The sequence below is a fragment of the Crinia signifera genome, chromosome 2 (assembly GCF_055691185.1).
Source record: "Crinia signifera chromosome 2, ASM5569118v1, whole genome shotgun sequence".
NCBI lineage: Eukaryota > Metazoa > Chordata > Amphibia > Anura > Myobatrachidae > Crinia > Crinia signifera.
Window position 1 is genome coordinate 328784980 of NC_139218.1, and position 18329 is coordinate 328803308.

At 45.8% G+C, this 18329-nt stretch overlaps 1 protein-coding gene across 2 annotated transcripts; it reads right to left on the reverse strand.

The window, feature by feature from the left end:
- Positions 1 to 1557: 1557 nt before the first annotated feature.
- DDIT3 (DNA damage inducible transcript 3) lies at positions 1558 to 18275 on the reverse strand. 2 transcript variants are annotated; one of them, XR_014469767.1, is made up of 5 exons: positions 18122 to 18275; positions 13495 to 13537; positions 3994 to 4160; positions 2207 to 2786; positions 1558 to 2120 (listed from the first exon to the last, which is right to left on the reverse strand). XR_014469767.1 is itself a non-coding variant. In XM_083169385.1 (4 exons), exons 3-4 carry the CDS (start codon positions 4135 to 4137, stop codon positions 2286 to 2288), a joined length of 645 nt encoding a protein of 214 aa, XP_083025511.1. In that variant the 5' UTR covers positions 4138 to 4160; positions 13495 to 13537; positions 18122 to 18275; the 3' UTR covers positions 1558 to 2285. The 2 variants fall into 2 exon arrangements, 1 of the variants encoding a protein (XP_083025511.1); XM_083169385.1 differs by having other exon boundaries at positions 1558 to 2786.
- Between the last annotated feature and the right edge of the window lie 54 nt (positions 18276 to 18329).

An 18329-nucleotide genomic window follows, 5' to 3' on the forward strand; every position in this document is an offset into this window, starting at 1 on the left:
TAGGTTTTCAAACAGGGCATGTTTTCGAGGACTTTTTACAGAATCACAGGTAAAATTAGCTCCACTTAAGAAATTTGTGCACCTTGGAAATGGGTACAGTTTGGTCCTGGGACCAAGTCTAATGCAAATGTGTTGTGATATTGGCCCAATTCAAAATGCAATAATTGATTACATTGCATAAATGCATTCAGGGACAGATCTTGCAAAACAGCTCTGTGCTTGTATTCCACATCAGTGTATTATGTAAATCTTTCCCTCCCTCCAAGTCATAACAGGAATTGGTAATCAAAGCTTCCTGCTGCTGTAATCATTGGGGCTATAAAGGGAGCTGCCATGTTGTAGCATCACTTCACTTGGGTGGGGGTCACAGGAGCAGCAGGGGGCCTTGATGGACAGGCCACAAATCCAAGCACCCACTGACACCAGCAAAACCTGGCAGGGTTAACTGATATAGTGAATTTGGTCTGATTACAGTTCCCATTATAGATATTGGTAATACAATTGGATTGAAAACTAGTCCAAAAGCCCTTAATGCATTCAGGTTATACTAATACTGTAAAAGAAACTCACCTTTATGCATTAAAAAGTCAGCTCCCAAGATTGTACTTCCAGACACATTTGGTTATCGCTAAGGCTGTGAATTAGCCACTTGTGTGAGTGAACCTGAAACAGGCCCAAAATCCCAGCTTAGACACAGCACAGGTTGAAGCAAAAACCATCACCTTTCATATGCGACTACCCAGATGGCCATCCTTTACACCACACCTGGGTCTTCCATTGACCAAAAGGTATTCCAGCATTGAGTGGTTGCTGTAAATCAGTGGTTCTCAATCCTCAAGTACCCCCCAACAGCGCATGTTTTCCATGTGTCTCACAGAATCACAAGTGAAATAATTAGCTCCACCTGTAAACCTTTTAAAATATGTCAGTGAGTAATGCATGCACCTGCTGGGTGACCTAGAACACAACTGTTGGGGGTACCTGAGGACCAAGGTTGAGAAACACTGTTGTAAATCTGAGCACTACTGTTCCCAGAAAGTCTTTGTTAAACCCAGATAAAAAAAAAAAAAAAACACACCACACCTCAGGTCACACATTTTAGGCCTATACAGGCAAGAACCCAAATTAACCCCTTTCTGACAGGTATGGGCCACCACCATAAAGGTTGACACCTGAAATAGATCACATGGCTAAGGTCAACAAGGTTGGAAGGTAAACAGAAGCAATCTGTCATGAGTTTCAGGTTTTGGTTCCAAATTGATGAAAGCCAACACGGGTGTCATATCTATGTACCATGTGAGCTGGTCATGCTTCAGGCATGTGCTCTCAGCAGGTCTGCTCAGCACAAAACACACACCTCGTTGTCCTTTTCACTGGTGCCCTTTCTTATTGAGATGCTTGTGTGATTATGTATCAACCTTCATAGTGTCAATCTAGCACCTGTATCCCCTTGCAAACAGCCCCAGGACTTTATTGTTAGGGCTGACAGCAGCATTAGAAAGGTTATCCTTTGAGGAGGTGTGTACCTCATTTGTAAACAAAACAATCTGACACAGGTGATCTAACATTATATATTTATATATTTGATACAAATGGTGAAAAAAGAGAAGTTTTGAAATATCACTACACAAATAAAGATGACTTTACACATTCCATAATAATGGTGGGAATAACCCCACTGAGACTTGAACCGTGTCCACGCAGGGTGATTGCTTAGAAGGTTTGCATGAATCGCCATGTATACACAGCGAGTGATGTGTGGCCCCGCTATCGCCCAGCCAAATAGACACTGCGGCAAGAATATGGTTACTAGATACTGCAGTGTCTATTTGGCTGTACACACAGGCTGCTGCTGGGGATGGACACCTGCAACATCGCTATTTTGACTAAGCAAAAGCACTTAGTCAAAATTGCCCAGCCTCCATCCTGTGTGTACACCCCTTACAACACAAAACACGGTACATATGTAATACAAACCATTTATCATGCATAATTCTGTAATTTACACGCCTGTTTATGTGGGAGCAATATCCTTCATACACATACTTTATCCTACTCCCAGTGGGAGCCATGTCAGTGGCTGAAGATTAGTCAGTGTATACGTCTACACAGGCCCCCACCTTAGCCATCCTTGGGATAAACAGCCCAAGCTATCCATATAACCAGTCACAGATTAGTCAGTGTATACGTCTACACAGGCCCCCACCTTAGCCATCCTTGGGATAAACAGCCCAAGCTATCCATATAACCAGTCACCATGGTGACAGAAGTAGTCTCACTGTGTCCTACACCTTTTTCGTGTTAACCATTCTCTCAATCAGTGACTTTCTGGTCTGCTCAACTTCCAGACTGAGACGATCGATCTCCCCCTTCAGCCGTTCATTCTCTGCTATTAAATAGGTTACTTTCTTTTCATTTTCTTGTTCCTTTTCCTTCACACGGACTTTCCCTCCTCTCAAACGGGTATCTCTCTTCCTCTTTGTTCCAGATTGGCTACCACTAGACTCCTCATCCTCTGTGTGAGTCTGCGATTGAGAGCTGCTGCAGCCAGAGTCCAGCTCTAAAGCTCCTCTTTGTTGGATAGTTGCAGGCTCCAATATAGATGAAATATCAAAGTCATTTTGAGATTCCTGGTTTAAGAATTCCAGCCATTCTGATGGTAATTGTTCTACAACAGCGTCCAAAGCGACAGCCTCCTCCTCAGTAAAGTTCATTTGTATAGGGGACTCAAGTGATTCAAGAGTCCAGATGTTAAGAGAACTATCCATCTTTTCCACCTGCAGCATCTGTGTTAAGAGATTATAGATAAGCAAGAGTTTGGGAACTTACAAAAGATTCACACCACATTCAAAATAATTATTTGGACCACAGTTAAATGCAGTCTTCTGGCAATGGTATGCCAACAATTACTTCACTACACCCGAATGGTCCCAACAGCTACTTATAAATCATGGAGATAACATCAGTGTTGCCATTAGCAGTCTAAATAAAGCTACAGACTCTCCCTCCCTGTTCTGCACTTCCCATGCCTTTGTTTTATGAATGAGCCACACCGAGAAGAGAAACATGATCAAAGCCATCACAAGTATTGCACCTTGGTAGACTTCTATAGTTTGGAGGACAGTTATATACACAAGCACAGTGTTATAAGCAAAGTATTTTAGATTGTGGGTAAACTGTGCTTATGGTGTGAAAAGCAGCTCTTATTGTCAGAAATGTAATAGAAATAGAGAATTCAAAAAGAGCACTTATGGAAATAGATCAGTGGATAAAATGTGCCAGTGACACCTGAAATAGAAAAAGGTTATTTAAACTTGTTTACACTCCTTTATGGAGAAGGTGAAGGAGAGATGGCCCGTGCGGTCCCTAACTGATGGAGGCAGCAGTATCCCTCAGCAAAAAGCCGTCTGCTTGGTTTGCGGTCTTCTCCGATCGGCTTCGGTCCCGGGACACAGCTTGAGGATGTCAGTGGGTGGATAAGGACGGCAGCAGGAGGCTGCTTCTCTCTCCTAGTATCAAACGCGTTTAATGCCTTGCTGGGCACTTTGTCAAGGATCCTGGGACCGAAGCCAATTGGAGAAGACCATAAACCAAGCAGATGGCTTTCTGCTGGAGGAATACCTCTGCCTCCATCAGTTAGGGATAGGTAGGGACAGCACGGGCCATCTCTCCATAAAGGAGTGTAAACAAGTTTAAATAATTTTTATTTTTCAAGTGTCACTCACATTTTATCCACCAATATATTTACATAAGCGCTCTTTAAATTCTTTACAGTGTTATGAGCATTCATGTATAGAGAGGCTCATGGTCAGAGTAGCAGTTCTTTTACAAAAAGTAAATGCATCATGACCATTTATAGGTTGCCTCAAGCGGGATAATTAAATGGCTGTGGCTGATTAAACCTGATCAGAAAATTGCCAATATACTCTTTAGGAGCAGACCCTTCTTGGGAATCTTCCATGCTAAAAGCTTCTTCCTAGGAGGAGCACGAACCTGCGCATCTGATCCAGACGGGAGAACCCCTGCATTTTTGGTTTCAGAACACAAAATGTCTTGTAGGTCCTCATACCAGGCTTCCAGCTCTATGCCCGTCAAGGTGCCAGCAGAGCCGCATAACGGCAGAGATTCTGCCATCATTTTCTTGTTACCAGAAATTCTCACTTTGGTATAGAAGAGAAGAAAATATCATTAGAATTTCAGCCATCTCCAGTTTATCATTTACAACCATTATGAATTGCAACACTTATGTACACATTCACACCATCAGATTACCCGCAACTAGCCACCCCAGCCCATATGTATCCAGATTGAAAAGGCCTTCAACACCCTATTCTATGGCCTTACCCAGGCAGCCTTAACATGTGTTCACCTAATCCCTATCAATGAATTACAAGAAAAACGCGATAAGTTATTTTGGTACTTGTGTATTATCACGGCGCCCAGTAAGCAAATAGCTTAGTGGGCTATTCTGCGTAGAAGAAAGAAAAGAAAAAACGCATTGCGTATAGTGCTGTGCAATGCGATGTCCATTATTAAGTGCACAGGAGTGCTTACACAATGAAATATTGTATGGCACCAAATGCGATATTGAATTGTACAAGCACCCATGTGATGGGTGCTTACTATGAGATCACCTATGGCATTGTTTTGAGTCACCCCCAGTATCCACAGCCCCTGAAGCGTTGCGAGCACCGTAAAGGGCAGCGGAACGCGTCCTCCAACCTTTTCATACCCCCACTATCCACGTCGGTGCGGAGTTGATTCTATATAGTGTGGACGCAGAATACAAGTAAAGTAATCTGCGTCCACTAGCCACGCTTCGGGCTCGGTGGCTTGCCACACTATATTAAATTAACTCCACGCCGACGTGGATAGTGAGGGTATTAAAGGACGGAGGACACATTCCGCGGGGCTCACCACGCTTCGGGATGACGTGGATAATGGTGGTGTTTCCTGGACACATTCACGCCTGTAATATCATACATCTGACAGTAATGACGACGTGTGTTAACGAATAACTGGTATAATTTAGTAAATAATGAATGATGAAGAGCATATTAAAAGCAATAATGACAATAAGAGTCTAATAATAATATTAACGAAACTGTTAATGAGAATAATGATTTAAAAAAAAAAAAAAGTCAATCTGCCTTTGGGAGCAGCGTCAGCGCATGAAGTATGCGCTCAAATGGCTTATCTACAGCCAAACTTTTACACCATATAAATTCCTGCAAATACGACTAAATGGTGACATGCTGTTCCCCGTTGCCGCTTGTTCTGCCATTTACAGGAGCCCCATAAGCGTTCAATGGTTTGCATGCGCACACCAGTATTGAGGTCTACAAAGTTGTATTTGTGGTTTATTCTGGCATGATGATATCCTGCCTGCGCCAATTCTTCTGTGCTGTATGCCCGCCAGCAATCACTGTAAATGGTTTTGCCAGGCTCAATGTTCTCATGTATGGTGGACATGAGAGTGTCCAGTTTCACGTGAGATGCCTCCAAAAACCCATTCCTGAGGTAAAATACGGCTCATTACTTTTTCTTTTGACAAAAAGGCTTTAGTCAACCTCCAAAATCTGGCCTGGTCCACCAGGTCCATGGTACAGGCCTCCCGCATCCAGCCATTGTACAGGACCACTGTTTTATTGGACATTTGGAGCTCACGCTGACAATATTCTACTGATGTCAGCTCCTCTGCCCACGAATAAATAAATCTGATCAGAGTCAAGGTGCCCACAGATGCATCGATCCCAGCGTGCATTCTGCGCTTAACTAGCACACATAGCATCGCATTGTATGCCTTGTGCATGCGATAAAAAGCTAGTACAAAAAGTATGTGCAGCACATACTTTTTGTACTGTGCGATGAGGTGCCGCGGGAGCGTGCACCCCATCGTATAGCATCGCCTGGATCGGTGCGTGTGTGGGCACCTTTAGAAATGATAACTGGCACCCAGGGAAAAAGTGGGCCGCTCTTAAGCTCACCTTTTGCCGGCATGCTTTTATATGGCACCGCCACATACACTTCTGTAACGTAATGCGATGAGATTTCGCTACGTTAGCATACGCAACAAAACTGGGTGCCGTGATAATACACAAGTACCGTTATTTTAAACAAACCAATTACTTCCTGATCCAAGAGGGCATAGAGGAATATAAGTGTGCCAAGCACAGCAAGCCATGCAAGGGGTACGGTATACTTTACGGTGTCCTTGTTGACCTAGACACCAAAACAAAACTTTGTGTTCTCTCAAAGCTTCTTTTGCAGGGTGCCGCATTTAATGGAAAAGGGGGGAGTGGGGCTGGGGGTTCCAGCTAATGTGATAATCCATCAGCAATGGCAAAAGAGGCAGTAAGGATGGAAGTGGCCCTTTAACAGTGCAACTTTCTGTAATTGTTAGGACTAGGACAATGAAGCTTAATACAGCATGAAGACCCCCTCCCATGTGTGCGTCATTTTGTAGGTTTCTCTGACCAATCCTCCCCCTATTTGTTGTACACCTCTGCATGGTGTATGTCCGTCTCCTGTAATGCGAGTTATAACTGATGTGAGTTTTTTCTGTTCATTGGTAGACTTGTACACACTCATTTAACTATTTCCTGGCTCCCTCTTTATTTTGTATCTCCCTTTTATTTTGTTTTTGCCAAATGTAATAAATTGCCACTATACTCCAATTGCCAACATGTAAAAAAGAGTTGCTCTCCAAACCATTCAGAAGGTCATGGTTAGACTCCTTAGTCTTGTCACTCCTAGCGCACGGCACCTTTAATCCTTTCATTGGTCCATAAGTCAAACCTTACTGCACTATTTTTCCATCCTACCCCACACCCCCACACTAAACCTGGCCTCATCAGTAGGCTTACCCAAAATTGAGGACCGGAAACTCACCTTTTCAAAGTGGGTGGGTCCCCGTGAACTCAAAATCCAGTGAGATAGGCTACATGTTTAATTGAGGTCTCCTTTGCCTAGCTACAAGAGGGACTATAAAACTGGAGGAGGGGCCAGTCCATTGGTTCCTTTCAAGATGTAGAAGTTGCTAGAGCCAGCACCACATGAACTGGAGACTCGTACAGCAGCCTGTTCTCCATCCGACTCCTACAGGAAGGAGACCCCCAGGCCAGGAGGGAGCTAGATTTCTACACAGTGGTAGAGTGATACAAGCTTAGACAACAGTTCATGCTGGATGAAATGGCTCTGGTGACCCAGCCAGGGGCTCATAGCAGGAAGCACAGCCTGTATACCCAGCACAGGCTACGGTTAACCATTTCACTACACGTTATCTACTCCTTTACCCTCCCCATCAGTACCAACTGCTCCTAACCATCTCCTTACTCCCACAGTACTGCCCCAACTGCAATCCACCCTTGATTCCTACCCCCCCTCTTTCCAATACATCGGTCCCGATTGTGGTCTGTACTTACACCCTTCCCTTAGAACAGCCTGCCTCTAGCCTCCTCCTTGCCCCAGCTGCTCTGCATTTACCCCTTCCCTACCCCCCCCCCCCCCCCCTTACCCTTCTACCCCAAATTCTTCTTGTACCTAGCACTGCCCTAGCTGCCATCTTGGACCCAAATTCCCACGAGTGATCACCGGTCTGTGGTACAGATTTGTCTTATCAAACTCTTCCATTGCCAAGATGTATGCACAGCTCCCAATATATGGAGGAGAGGACATTATGTGCGGAGAAAGGAAGGCTATTCACTTATGGGTTTCACATGTAGTCAGCATACTTGCTGAACAGAACACATCATTCTGTCAGCTGCGAACAAAATGGTGAGTGTGCCTTTATTTATGAAACAAAGGTTTGGGCGCTCACACTTCCCCAGGTTTAACAGCAATTGTTTGTTTCATGCTTAGCCTCCTTTTCTAAGACAGGATATTGCATCAACACCGATTCAATAAATAAACTGGTGCAGTTCCTGAACTTGCTACGTCTAACATGGACTGACCACTAATACTAAAGTTCAGATTTATCAAGCTTCAAAAAAAAATGATAAAACATACAGCTCCTAACTGCCATGTTACAGGCTGGGTTTGAAAGATGCCAATTGGCTTGTTATTTACAACTCTCCACTATCACTTTTTGAAGCTTGATACATCTTGCCCTAAGTGCCAAGGTACAGACAACTCCTTGTATAGGCTTCTGTAGTACAGCAATGTCAGGCATGTTCAGACATGATCCCACGCAGCTACGAAAATACTTAGGCCCCATACACACCAGAAAGATTAGCTCACGATTAGGGCTAATTTCGACCGTTGTAACGACGGTTGTGCATGCATTGTGGGTCAATCGTTCGTTTTTCACTCACAATCAGGATCGTTTGCGACGGGATGCGCGCTCCCGTCACGTCGTGTGTCGCATTGGAGATTTTGCCTCCTGCAGCAGAATCTCCAATCCGACCGCAGGTCGGGTGCTGATTGTATGCACATCTGAAGCACATTGTGTGTGCTCCCGTCGTACGGACCGTCGTTCCAATCCGGCTTGTTTATAAAGACACTCCCACCGCAGCCATTTTGCCTCGTGGATGCCGCAGACAGCACAGCTACGGAGGTTCTCGGCGTGGGAAGCTGCCAAAACAAAAAACAGGTATGTGAACTGCACGCAGCCCTCTACAAAAGCCCTTCCCCACTGTCCACCAATGGTGCCCACCTGTAATGTGTCCCCACTGCCCACCACTGTTTGTTGGTCACAGCACAGCCCACCCCACCTGTATGTGTCCCCACTGTCCACCAATGGTGCCCCACCGCAGGTTGCACAGTGTGCCAGGCGCAGCAATGTAAACAGGCCGCCGCAGGCCACCCCACCTGTAATGTGTATCCACTGGCCTGCTAATTAGGACACAGCAGCCCACCCCACCTGTACTGTGTATCCACTGGCCTGCTAATTAGGACACAGCAGCCCACCCCACCTGTACTGTGTATCCACTGGCCTGCTAATTAGGACCCAGCAGCCAACCCCACCTGTACTGTGTATCCACTGGCCTGCTAATTAGGACACAGCAGCCCACCCCACCTGTACTGTGTATCCACTGGCCTGCTAATTAGGACACAGCAGCCCACCCCACCTGTACTGTGTATCCACTGGCCTGCTAATTAGGACACAGCAGCCCACCCCACCTGTACTGTGTATCCACTGGCCTGCTAATTAGGACACAGCAGCCCACCCCACCTGTACTGTGTATCCACTGGCCTGCTAATTAGGACACAGCAGCCCACCCCACCTGTACTGTGTATCCACTGGCCTGCTAATTAGGACACAGCAGCCCACCCCACCTGTACTGTGTATCCACTGGCCTGCTAATTAGGACACAGCAGCCCACCCCACCTGTACTGTGTATCCACTGGCCTGCTAATTAGGACACAGCAGCCCACCCCAACTGTACTGTCTTCCTAATGTCCTTTTAAGAAATAATAATACATTTAATTTTCCTTCATTGTGTGAATGTATATTTATTGTTAAATATTTTTTTTTTGGGCAGACATGTCACAAGCCATACAAAAAGAAAGAGAGTTCATTGAGGCATTCATCGAACAATACAGGGAACATGAGTGCCTTTGGAAAACCAAATCAAAGGACTACAGCAATAAAGTAAAGCGCAGTCAAGCCCTGGAGGACCTTGTCCAGTTCAGCCGCAGTCACAACCCAGATGCCAACTCCGAATGGGTCAAAAAGAAAATCCAAAACCTGCGGACTGTGTTCCTCAAGGAACACAAAAAGATACAGGCGTCCAAAAAAATCAGGGGCAGGAGCAGCAGATGTCTATGAAACGTCCCTTTGGTACTACGACCTGATTTGCTTCACCTTGAGCCAGGAGTTACCAAGGACGGGGCTTTGCCTCATGGTAGAGAGCGAAACAGATGACGTGGTGCCAGTACAGGATGAAAGTTCACAGGCCTTATCGGTAAGTACCATCCCACTGATTACACAAGTTTTTTCAGTTTTTTGTCTCCACTTTAAATTCATTTGCCGGCCAATTATATGTGGTCCTCCTGCCAAGGGACAGCACCCACTCCATTGAAGTAGGCCTTGTACTCATCCCTGACCTGTTTGGCACGCGCACTCCCTCGATACTGCAGTGCCGGCGTTTGCAGGGATGAGATTGGGGCTACTTCCCTTGGCTCTTCTGGGTCCTCATCAGGCGCTGGTCCACTTTGGCGATTGGGCCTTTCTTTCCGGCGCAACAAATTGTGCAGGACACAGCACGCCATGACGGCCCAATCTATTTTGTCCAGGCGCAGGTTTATGGCCGTGTGGAAAATGCGAAATCGGCTAGCCATGATACCGAACGCACTTTCCACAAGCCGCCGTGCCCTGGACAGCCTGTAATTGAAGACCCTTTTGTCGTGGTCTAGTCCCCTTTTGGCATATGGCTTCATGATGTGTTCATGAAGTCCAAATGCCTCATCCGCCACGAACACAAAATTCAGACCATGTTTGGTTTCCTGGACTGTCGGCAAGTGCATGCTGTTGGAGACGAGCCTGTGGTAGAACTTTGTGTCCTTCAAAGTTCCACCATCTGAGGCTCGCCCATTCCTGCCGACATCCAGAAAAATAAATTCATAATTGGCATTCACCACAGCCATCAGCACTATGCTGAAGTACCCTTTATAATTAAAGTAATAAGATCCACTGTGGGGTGGCTGGTTGATGCGCACGTGTTTGCCGTCAATAGCTCCTCCACAATTAGGGAAATTCCAAGTGTCCTCAAATTCCGCAGCAATATCTTTCCACTCTTGCACGGTGTTGGGGAACTGGGAGAAAAAGAAATAGAAAAAAAACATTAGTTTGACATGTCTTTGTGTTTTTTTTTCAACAGACCACAAGTACAGAAAAAGAGATCTGCACAAACCCACCCCTGGAACAGTCTGGCCCTGTATCCTCAGGTACATTTAGCGGAGTGCCAGAAACACCCACACCGCCGGTAACGACCCAAAAAAGAAAAAAAAAAAGATGTAAGCCGGTCCATGAACCAGAGGATGAATTGCTACAGCGAGCTGAAGAGGTGCTGCGTAGGCCCCCAGACCGTTTTGACACATATGGGAAATATGTGGCAGAGAGCTTACGCCAATTGGAACCCGCACAACAGATGGCTTTTGAACGTGTCTGCAGTGAGCTGGTGTTTATGGGTCGCATTCGCCGTTTGTCATTTCAGACGCATTTGGCCGGCCTTGTACCGTGGGAAGATACACCATCCACCAGTACCGAATTAACATCGCCCATCCCTGCCTCGTTGCAGGAAACAACACCAACTAGCGGACAATCCTCTAGCATATCAACCACACCTCCTCGCTACACCCATCTGTACTCTTCATTGCTGGAAGAGGGTACGGGGACTGATGACACCCCTGTTTTATTACAGGATTTGTCGTAAGATGCTATGCATTTTTTCTGATGCTGCATGTTGCAGCTTCTTGTTTGGCTGTATGTTCAGTATTATACTTTTTTGGGCACTTTGCTTATATTTTATCTGTGATGTCACCATTGCTGCATGCAGGGTGCAGTATTGCAGATGCTGCTTGTTGCACAAATACTGAAAACACCTTCCTGCAGCTGTGGTGCATAGTTCAGAGCAATGGGGCCGGGACTATTGCTTCTGTTCTATGCACCACAGATGCATGAGGGTGTTTTTATGATCTGTGCTACATGCAGCATCTGCAATGCTACCTGTGACCGCATGGCAAGGTGACTTCTGTTTGGTTGTATGTTCAGTATTATACTTTTTTGGGCACTTTGCTAATATTTTATTCGTGATGTCACCATTGCTGCATGCAGGGTGCAGTATTGCAGATGCTGCTTGTTGCACAAATACTGAAAACACCTTCCTGCAGCTGTGGTGCATAGTTCAGAGCAATGGGGCCGGGACTATTGCTTCTGTTCTATGCACCACAGATGCATGAGGGTGTTTTTATGATCTGTGCTACATGCAGCATCTGCAATGCTACCTGTGACCGCATGGCAAGGTGACTTCTGTTTGGTTGTATGTTCAGTATTATACTTTTTTGGGCACTTTGCTAATATTTTATTCGTGATGTCACCATTGCTGCATGCAGGGTGCAGCATTGCAGATGCCTCAAAGCTTCACGTGGTGCATAGTGCACATCAATGGTGCCGGGACCATTGCATCTGCACTATGCAACACGTGATGTAGCCAAAAAGTGCATTTTTTTCAAAAAAATTTACTTTTCTCTACCTCATGCCAGGACAGAGCTGTAATAGTAGCAATACTGTTTTTGTACCTTTTTTATATTTCTACAACAAAAAATTGTCTCTACCTCAGTACATTTGTAAAAAAATATTGCAGTCTTTTACTTATTTAATAAAAAAACAGTTATTTTCACTACACGTGTCTAGTACATTTTTACTTACCTTGCAATACTGATGCTGCAGGACCTTCACGATGGCTTTACAGGTCTCCGGGATGATGAGTCCCAACGCTTGCGGGGAAATGATGGATCCAAACTTTAGGTCCGCCAGCGATCGTCCTGTAGCCAAGAAACGGAGGGTCACCACCAGCCGGTCCTCAGCAGGGATAGCCATCCGGTACTTGGTATCCTGCTTCTGGATGTGGGGGGTGACCAGACGCAGCAGCTCCTGGAAGGTCTCATCGTCCATGCGAAGGAAATTCCGATAATCCTGGGGATTATTCTCGCGAATCTCCATCAGCAGGGGCATATGAGACCGCGCCTGTCGGCCCAGGAGCCACTGCTTGGTCCAGCAAGATCGAGCCTTCCTGCGCTGGGCCCTCATCCTCCTCACCCTGAGCACAGCGTAGGAAAGCAGGAAATCTTGCTGGGCAGAATCCATAACGCAAATAGCAGTATGGGAAAAGCAAAAAGCAAACTTTGTAGTGCAAAGCAAAAACAAAGCAGCCAAAAATAGCAATGTGCAGCGTTCAGCAGGTATACACCAAGCCTCACTAGTCACAAAGCAGAAATGAGGTCCTGCAAAATGGCCCCTAGTCTTTGTACCCCCTCTGCTAGCCCAGCCCATATTCTTTGTTTTCTTTTTTCCTTCCCCCTTGCCCCACTATGCTAGCCCTGCCCCTTATTAACATTTTAAAAACGACTGTACCACTGTACTCGCGATTTACTAACGATCCGCACATCCGACGGTCGTACGACCATCGTTACCGATGTCGGATCGTTAGCTAATCGTGTGCACCAGGGAACATGATCGTTCCCTAGTCGTTTACCGGCAGCGGGAGAGCGCACCAGGAAAGTGCACGCCAAATCGGTAGCCGATCGTTAGACGATCCTGGTCGTTCTGGTGTGTATGGGGCCTTATTTTATACACTTTGGTAGACCTGTTCATATAACTCAAACACATTTCTATTGTTCTGTGTTTAAATATTAAGAGCCCCCAAATCCCAATTATCTTTTGGACTGCAGACCAGTAATGTATTTTTTGTAGTTGTACAGTTACAATATAACTTTTTACAATTTTACAAAAGATAAGTTGCAACAAAGCAGATATCACAAGTGGAAAGTTACCTCAGGTGTGATGATGGATAAATCCCGTCTTCTTTCTCCAACACTGCAAGAGAAAATTACAGAAAGTAAATAAAAGCTGATCCTTTAGTTTCAGCTAATGGCTTATGTGAAGTGACTATGGAGGTCATTCTGGTTTACCTGCAAAGCTGCAAAATTCACAGCTTTGTGGGTAATCTAAACGCCGCCTGCATGAATGCCCACCCCTCACACACATACGGATGGATGTTTAGCATAAACATCCGTCCGCAGCCTTGTGTGCAGTGGCAAAATCATTTGATGGTCGACTACCATCTAATGACTTTGCAAGCACTTGCAGACTTAAGACACCTACCTCTGGTGAGATCTGCAGCATCCCTGTACAGGAAGAGGGTGGGCAGCTGACAGGCTGACCGCCCTCATTAGCATTGGAATGCCCAGAATTTTTATGGGGACACCCATGAAATGCTGGGTGTTCCCATGGGTGCTACCCTTTGCCGCTACCGCACGCCGGCACTGCTAGGTGCAAACGGCCTGGCAAATACGCAATTTGCCAAACCTGCTTGCACAAAGTGGCTGCACATGCGCTAACCATCACTCCCCTGTGCGAACATGCAGGGGAACTAAGGAATCAGAAGGAGGGCCTTAATATAAAGCATAGCTTTACTGCACTTATCACAATTCCTCCCTTTACTGCAAGGCTTACAGGGTACACTGGGAAATGCACCATTTTCCTATTCAATTTTGCTTCTATAAGCAAATTCGAATGGTTTGCTACAGTCGATCCCAATGCACCCTCCCTTGTAGTGTAAATCAAATAGAAACATAGTCCCGTCAGTATCTAGTCCAGGGGTCTTCAACCCATGAAAAGGAGATCCAACCTGGGTTGAAAAAATTGAGCGCTAATACCAAAGCGGTTTTCTTAAAGCGGCTGCTTATGTAAGGGGAAGGTCAAACCCTTAGAAGATGCAAGAAAAAAAAAAGTGTGGTTTAAGCAGCGCTGGCATCTAGTCCCAGCGAAATGCGTTTGTGCCCCCCCTGGTTTGGACCTTCAAGAGGCATTTTGGACCTTTCCTGCTCAAACATCTGATCACTGTCTCAATCATCATACCCGGTTTGGAAGCTACAGACCACTACCATCGGGTCATTTCATCGCACTCTAGTTGAGGTTTAAGATTGGTCCTATTATCAACATCTTTTAGGACCGATCCCTCCAGCGACACCCAGAACAAGTTTTCAACTGGACTGTAACCCATCGGGACTCATTTCCACGGATCAGTGCAGGTCATACTTTGGTTCCTTCCCCCCCTTCCACCCATTGGTCCAACCAGCACTTTCCTCCTTATTGAAGTTGGTATGTATGTATGTATGTATGTATGTATGTATGTATGTATGTATGTATGTATGTATGTATGTATGTATGTAATATTTTTAATTGTGTAATAAATTGTTTTATTATAAATTTGTAGTGTCCATCACTGTCATCGCTGCTTAAACCACACTTTTTCTTGAGTCTTCAACCCGTGGCCTGCGGAGCTGATCTCAGTGGACCCTGCTGAGGGAGTCCCCCAGGGTGCCGCCTACCAGATATTCATTGGCTGCATACAGGGCAGAGGAGTGGATCCAGCGTGGCAGAGTGAGGAGGCACGTCTGGTGGGAGCTGGGGAGTTGAGACCCGGCGAAGCTGCGGGAGGAGACGCAGCTGGCGGGAGCAGGGGACCCAGAACTGCAGGAGGAGGCGGCGCAGCTGGCGGAGGTGGAAGCAGGTGACCAGGCAAAGCTGCAGGATGAGGAGGTACAGCTGGCAGGAGCAGGGGACCCGGCGAAGCTGCGGGCATTGTGTGAGAGGGGCACTGCTGGGGACATTGTGTGAGGTGTAATAGACATTATGGTCTGGCATAATGGGCATCAGTGTGGGGCATAATTGTGTGTGGATTAATGTAATAGGCATCACAGTGTGCTGCATAATGTTTAATGGGCATTACGGTGTATGACATTATGCCACACACCGTGATACCTGTTGTTCATTATGTCTAATGGACACTATGGTGTGTTGCACAATGTGTAATGGTCATTACAGATAAACAGTGTATATTGATTTAAGTAGCCTTTCATTGTTTGGGTTTGATCTGAGAGGCATACTAGGTCACTGTGCAGCCTTCAGTCAACTTATGTGTGACGACAACGACCATTCCTGCGGTAACCAATGTCTGGTCATGCAGGTTGCAAGAGATGTCAGGTAATTGTTTTCCTGCTAGTCCACACTCTTTACAATTAGACCACGCACATTAGAATTAGGCCACACCCCTTTTTGGGAGCGCGCCTACAATTTATTCAATATCAAATTATATATGGGGGCAGCCTATTTTACTGTTTGCACTGGAACCCAAATTGGCTGCTGCTGACTATTAGGGTATGGGGGGGGGGGGGGTGTATGTGATAAGTATGGGCGGATGTGCCAACTATCTATGAGGGGGCTGTGCTGTCTATGAAGTACTGTGCTGACGTTATAGGGGAGCGGTGATTCTATGGGGCTGTCCGAAATACCGCAGTAGAGTTTAGTGGCCCTCGGGATTCACTGGATTTTTTTTAGGTAGCCCACGCTGTCTTAAAGGTTGAAGACCCCTGATCTAGTCAAATCTAATGCATTTTGTGTATCATTCGATCCGTAAGCAAAATCTCACTGGCAGGTATTCAATTCGGCCGGCGAGGGGTTTAAACAGCGAGGATTGCCGAAAACCTCGCTGTTTAACCCCCGCGCCGGCCGCTCGCTCTATTCAATGTTCCGGGGGAAATCCTCGCCGTCGCAGGATGGCAAGGATTCCCCCAAACAGCGAGACCCGCGGCTAGTGCAGAAAACTTGCTGTATTTAGCCGCGAGTCTCGCTGGTTCAGGAGCCGCAGACGCCAATCCCCCCTTGCTCAAAAAATGGAGTGAGGGGGAATTGGCGTATGAGGGGGCTGCGTTGAATACTGACAGGGTGAGTGGTGACAGCGAGCAGGAAGCTCTGCTCGCTGTCGCTCACCCACAGCATTGAATACCCCTTACTTTGTGTACCCACTATTAGATAAAACATTAGATTTCACCACCAAGTTAACCATTAAACAATTTCAAACCTAGCAATTCATTGTGTGACATTTTCACAGAAATGGATGGATGTGTCTTGTCATGATAAAGATCCAAGCTGTAAGCAGACAGGAGTTGCAAAAGATAAGCCAATCCTTTGGGTGCAAGGGTCTCTTCATAAAAATCATAGATGTCCTTGTACATTGAACCAATGCAAGTTTTAGTCTGACACGCACAAAAAAAAAAAAAACTAACATCCTAATAAATAGCTGTTTTACGTAGATCATGCTTAGAAAAGAATATTAATCCAATTATCCAATGTTTTACACTGGGGTTTCCATGTGAAGTTCATGCTTTTAAGCAATACTTCACCAGTAAACACTCCAATTTAAGAACTTAAGCCAATTGGTTTCCTGATCTTTAATTAAAAAAGAGTTACAACAGTATGCTAGATTGACCTTTGAGCAGGATAAACAATCCTAATCACAGCAATAAGCATCCATTTCCCAGCTAAGCTCCAGAAGTACTCCCCCTTGCCATGGTCAAGTAGAGAAACAAATGTAGAGAGGATGCAGGAGAATGCATCCTACACCCAACCCAGTCACAGAAACAGACGCAGACATCATTTTTATATAAATTCATGTGTGGGCACAGGCACCCATACAAGAATAATGTTAATTATACAGCACTTTTCTATCAATAGGGCTCAAAGTGCTTTACAACACAAAAATAAGAATATACAAAATAAGTATAAAAGAGGGTACACATGGTGAGATTTCCACAATTTTTCTATTCAAATTGTGCTTACAAAATCCCACTTTAAACAGTGGATATTAGTGAATTGTTTGAGAGTTTAGTTTTTAAAGAACCCAGTGTGGGTGCCTCTTGCACTGTGCGGGGAAAGAGAATTCCAGAGAGAGCCACAAAGCTAAAAGCTCGACCCACGGACAAGCTCAGGCACATTCTAGGTGCAGTTAATGTGGCACAGGCTAAGGAGAACCAGCAAGTACTTGTACAGGTGTAATCAATGTTACTTGCCCAAAGATTTCAAGGAACCTAACAGCCAATCTAGGGGGCTAGGCAAGTTAGCACCAAGGTAATTCCTCCTCACCACATAGGCTCCCTACACCATCACACGCTTGAGGACCAGCAGCACCACTGTCACACCCACGGGAAGGGGGGTAATTATATAATAGTAAAACAGACTCCATAACATCACAAGCTCGTCATAGAACTCGGGGGTAGATGTATGAAGCAGTGATAAGGGAGAAGTGATAAAGTGCCTGGTACTTTATCACAGCGTCATACATCTATCCCACAGTGTAGGCTGGGGGTAAACAGCTCTGGGGACATTTAACATCCTAATGACTCATGTTAAGTGTGTGCCTACAGCAACCAGGCAAGTTCTACCGATCACTTCATGATGTACTGGATACAAGGTGGCCAGATAAATGCTAGTTAACTGCAAAGGGCAAGTTCTCCCCACATATCCGCTTCAGAAGGCCTGATACATCTCCCCAAGGGTAACGGGAAACAGCGCTCAGCGCCCGCTGTAGTAAATAACGATATACATCACATAGCTTACCTTTCTCCACGTGGGGTCTGTACGCTGGTGACAAGGGCAGTAACCGTAGCGGCGCAGGGTGGAGGTGGTGAGTGGGTGCTCGGTGATAGAGTGAGTGCTCATGTTAATGTTCGTCTGCGTATCCAGCAAAACGACTGACGGACGGGCCGCTGGTAACTGGGTATATATACAGAGCGCTCCAGCCAATGACGGCGCCAGCATGGAGAAC